This window comes from Limulus polyphemus, unplaced genomic scaffold (genome assembly GCF_000517525.1).
Source record: "Limulus polyphemus unplaced genomic scaffold, Limulus_polyphemus-2.1.2 Scaffold3157, whole genome shotgun sequence".
In the NCBI taxonomy this organism is placed as follows: domain Eukaryota; kingdom Metazoa; phylum Arthropoda; class Merostomata; order Xiphosura; family Limulidae; genus Limulus; species Limulus polyphemus.
In genome coordinates this window covers 84471-89007 of record NW_013668767.1, presented here as the reverse complement: position 1 = coordinate 89007, position 4537 = coordinate 84471, and the positions used below count along the sequence as shown (strand labels likewise).

General features: G+C 35.9%; 1 protein-coding gene across 1 annotated transcript in view; it reads left to right on the top strand.

Annotated features, from left to right (window-relative positions):
* The first annotated feature begins 720 nt into the window (after positions 1-720).
* LOC106468769 overlaps positions 721-4537 on the top strand; it is a 9273-nt gene continuing 5456 nt past the window's right edge. Inside the window, exon 1 of the mRNA XM_013929210.2 lies at positions 721-1468. Within this exon, the coding sequence (XP_013784664.1) occupies positions 845-1468 (624 nt within the window). The 5' untranslated portion in view covers positions 721-844. The remainder of the gene's footprint in view (positions 1469-4537) is intronic.

Here is a 4537-nt window from a genome sequence, read left to right as displayed (position 1 = left end):
GCCATAGATAGACCTAAATAAAATGTTTTTTTAATTGTGTACCAGTTTAACGTTAAATATTATTTATGATTTTAAGTCAAACTGTGTTTTCCTGTAAGTGTAGCATTGCAGGAACCATTACTTTTTCTTCTATAAAAATCCACTACCTAATGAATATTTCAATGTCGAATCTGAAATATTCACTCACCAGCATCTAATCTTTGTGCAGTTTTATTTTATCTTTATTCTATCATTGATTATTCTCGCGGTGACTATGTTTTACGTGTGTGTAGCTATGAGACTTGCTAACAACTACGTCAACGCGCTATCAACAGCCCCAAGCAAAATAGACTAAAGTGCACTTAATAAAAACTCCCCTATACTTATTTATTTTTCTCAAACCGCAATAGGTATTTAAAACTACCATATCCTGGTTTATATTTATTGGAATTCAAATTATTCTTTATTTCTGTTTGACTAATCAGTGTTTGCCAAAACTTAGGACAGAACTAAGCTGTTGTCAATGTTGGGACCTTGTAATTATGACTAACATGCGAAACCTTAGCTCGTTGACGAAAAAAGGCCACTTTGTAAACTTTCATCACAGCACCAGAAATCAGTGCAATCCCGACGGACTTACGTCACTTCCTTATAATTGTAGAGGTAATTTTCGTTGATAAAAAACAACAACAAAAATACAGACATTATTAAGACACATTGGCGTTATCAGCAACAGCGAGAACGAAAGCAGACGACGTGATACAGGAATTTGAAACAAAGAAATTTGTATACCCTAAACCACAGAGAAAACGTGGGAAGAGTTCAGTACAGGAAAAAAAAATCTTATGTTCCCAGTTAAAGAAGCATGGATGATCAAATACAAAATTTGTATAGAGCGCTTCTTGATCTCGAAACTAAGAAATTAGGATTAGATTATGATCAGACGAAATATCAGCTTTCGACTGGAATATCGCAAATAAGAGAAGCATATAGTTACAGTTCTCTCGTTGCTGGGACAACGGATGTGGATTTCAATGATCTAAGGAACCGTATGGCCTACTTTTATATGTACGCTATTGCTCACACCAAAATGGCTGAAAGCATATTTTATGACTTAACTCAAACTCCTCTTAAATATTGGCTGCAACAGTGTAAAAATACGTTGAACATTTGTTCCATTGGTGGAGGTCCTGGAATCGATGTTGTGGGAATCGTTTTAGCTTTGAAGAGTATGCTGATTCCACTGACAATCAACGCCACAATCATTGACAGATGTGAAGGATGGAAAGAAGCATATTTTTCACTAGTAGATCTACTAGGAGAACAACATATTAATTTTTCGCGAACAGTTTTCGTGCGTCAGGATTTGTGTGAAATGAAATGGAAAGAGGAGGTGAACGAAGAAATTAAAAGAGCAGATATTATTGTCATGATGAAATTTATTTCGGCTGTTGCTTCAAACAATGAAGTGTGTGAAAATCTCCTAAAGGCATGTATATTTAACGTTTTTATACCATATAGTACTTTAAAAAGTGCTTACTTTAATAACACTTTATATATATAAATAGTTAATTATATTTTAATACTAAGGCATGTCTTGACACTTTTTGTTTTCACACATAGTCAACATTACAAGTACAGTACCTAAGAAGCAGTCTTTCCTATACCAGTATAGTTTATAATATTAATTTCTAAGTAGAAAATAGCTTTATAATTTCCTTTTGCTTTTGTTCGTGTACTCTTTCAAAATAAATACACAGTTCCCCAGACAGAGCCATTGATATTTACGTAAGGGCGGGAATCTTATGGTTCGCTCTCCTTTGCCATAAAAGTAACAATTAAGCCTCACTATTAGGTCAACAAAAGAAGTCATAAACGTTGGCGTTTGGTGTTGTTGACTAGCTGCCTTCCCTCTAATATATCAGTTAAAAGTTAGGGATGGCTGTGTGAAGATGGCCCTTGTGTGGGCTGTGGCGAAAATTCTAAAATAAGCAATTATTTAGAGGAGAATATCATAGAAGTACATCCAAAATAACAAGAGGTTCGATGATTTGCTGAATAGAATTTTAATGTAACGAGAAGTAGAGAAGAAAAGAGAGAAGTACGTTTGACGAGCTCAAATAAATGACTTTTAACAGCCATTGACCACTTCACATTACGAAGGGTAAACAGTGAAACGATCAAACTATAACGACATTACTAAAACCTGGTGAATAGATTGGATGTGGTAAAGGGTGTTAAACGAAAACAAAGATTCTAATGAAATAATGCTGAATTAACCACAGTGTTCGTAGATAAAATCTCTCACAAATAAAGTATCCACAACCGTCATGTTTTCTTCCGTCAAAAGCATATCGACTGCCGTAGATAGTAGCTATAACAAATCTCTCTGGCTTCTGGTTGTTTGTTTATTTTAGAGTAAAGCCACATTCTGCTGTGTCTACCTCGGGGAATCGAACCCCGAATTTTAGCACTGTAAATCCGTAGACATAGAAGCCACAGAACTCTCTGGCTTCTGTTTCATAGGTAACCCAAGGCTAAACACAAACATTATAACAATGTTTTCACAAACGAAGTTCATAAACTTAAAAATTATCTTTGTTTTGTTTAATTCACTAGTTATAACAGGATAATGGCCCTTCATGGCTAGTTGGTTAGGGCGCTCGACTCGCGATCTGAGGGTCGCAGGTTCGAATCACCATCCCACCAAACTTTCTCGCCCTTTCAGCTGCTGGGGCGTTATAATGTGACGGTTAATACCACTATTCGTTGGTAAAAGAGTAGCCCAAGAGTTAGCGGTGGGCGGTGATGACTAGCTGCCTTCCCTCTAGTCTTTCACTGCTAAATTAGGGACGGCTAGCGCAGATAGCTCTCGTGTAACTTTGCGTGAAATTCAAAAACCAAACCGCTATAACAGGATAACGTAATGGTGGTAAAACAATCATAACTATATAAGTTGAACAATCAAGACACCAAATAATGGCAATGAAAAGTAGAAGTATCAATTGTTGTTGCATTCCAAACATAAACTTATAGTAAAACGGAGCCACGTCGAAGAATTGTGAATTGTTGTTGCATGCCAAAAATAGACCTATAGTAATATAGAACCACCGTGTAGAAGTGTGATTATTATTGAACATAAAAAATAGGCCTATAGTAATATAGTACCACCGTGTAGAAGTGTGAATTATTGTTGCATGCCAAATATAGACCTATGGTAATATAGTACCACCGTGTAGAAGTGTGAATTATTGTTGCATGCCAAATATAGACCTATGGTAATATAGAACCACCGTGTAGAAGTGTGATTATTATTGAACATAAAAAATAGGCCTATAGAATGTCGTTGTGAAAGTGTGAATTACTGTTAAACGCCAAACATAGACCTATAGTAAGCTATAGAAATGGAATCACTGTGTAGAAGTGTGAATTTTTGTTGCATGTCCAACATAGATCTGTGATGAGCTATCGTGAACCCCTTTTCACTCGGAGAAATTTGTATGGGCCATAAAATTCACCATTTTAGTGAACCGAATAAATATCCTATTCCAATCATGTTTATGTGACCGACCTTTCAGGGGCGTTTTAACCCCTTTAGTATTACCTTAGTATGGGGCCTACACCGTATGAATAAGGATACCCCTCAGCCCCCACGTCCACATGCCAATTTGTCCTTGAAACTCCGAAACTATTCGCGGACAAACAAATAAACATGGAAAGTGAATTTATAAGATATTACTTATTTGAAGTTCCGCACAAACCTGCACAATGGTCTATGCGTGCTCTGCCCACCAGGGGTATCGAAACCCAGTTTCTAGTGTTGTAAGTCTGCAGACATATCGCTGTGTCACAGATATTTGACGCTGTCAACAATATTTTTTTCTGTATAGTGCCCTAACACCTTGAGATTAACTAGGTGTTATAATTAATAATAAAGTAATTCAATTACAAATATATATTACAAATTAGTTCTGTTAGTTTCCTATAGGAGCTACCAGAAACTAAGGGGGTAATAATTTCATGATTTCTCATAACTGAAACTTGAATAAACTTACATGCTCATAAATAAAATAGTATTTAGTTACTTAAAGGTGTACACGATTCAGAAGGTATCAAATTCGTTCATGTAATTCTGGCATGAATATGTATATATCAAAAATATTTAGCTCACCAAAATAACGAATTGGAATCTTTACAGATGACAATGTTCCAGTTTTTTGTCCCCAGTAGACCAACTTATAGTATGAAATGCAGCTTCTTTGTATAACTAAAAGTGTCCATGGTTCTCTATCCCCAAGGATGCATCAGTGGTCAACTGGAAATGTCATTCCTTTGAATAGGTTGACTTTACACGATTTACTATATCCTAGGAGGCATCAATGGCCAATTGAAAATGCTATTTATATGTCTAAACTAGACACTCCGGTCTAACATACACATCTAAATAACTCTCAAACGTCATTGCACTGCGACTCCCTTCTAATAACCAAATTTACTACACAGCTCCACTGCCCTATTTATTACCGAATTGTTAGAATTGATATATAAAACATGCAGC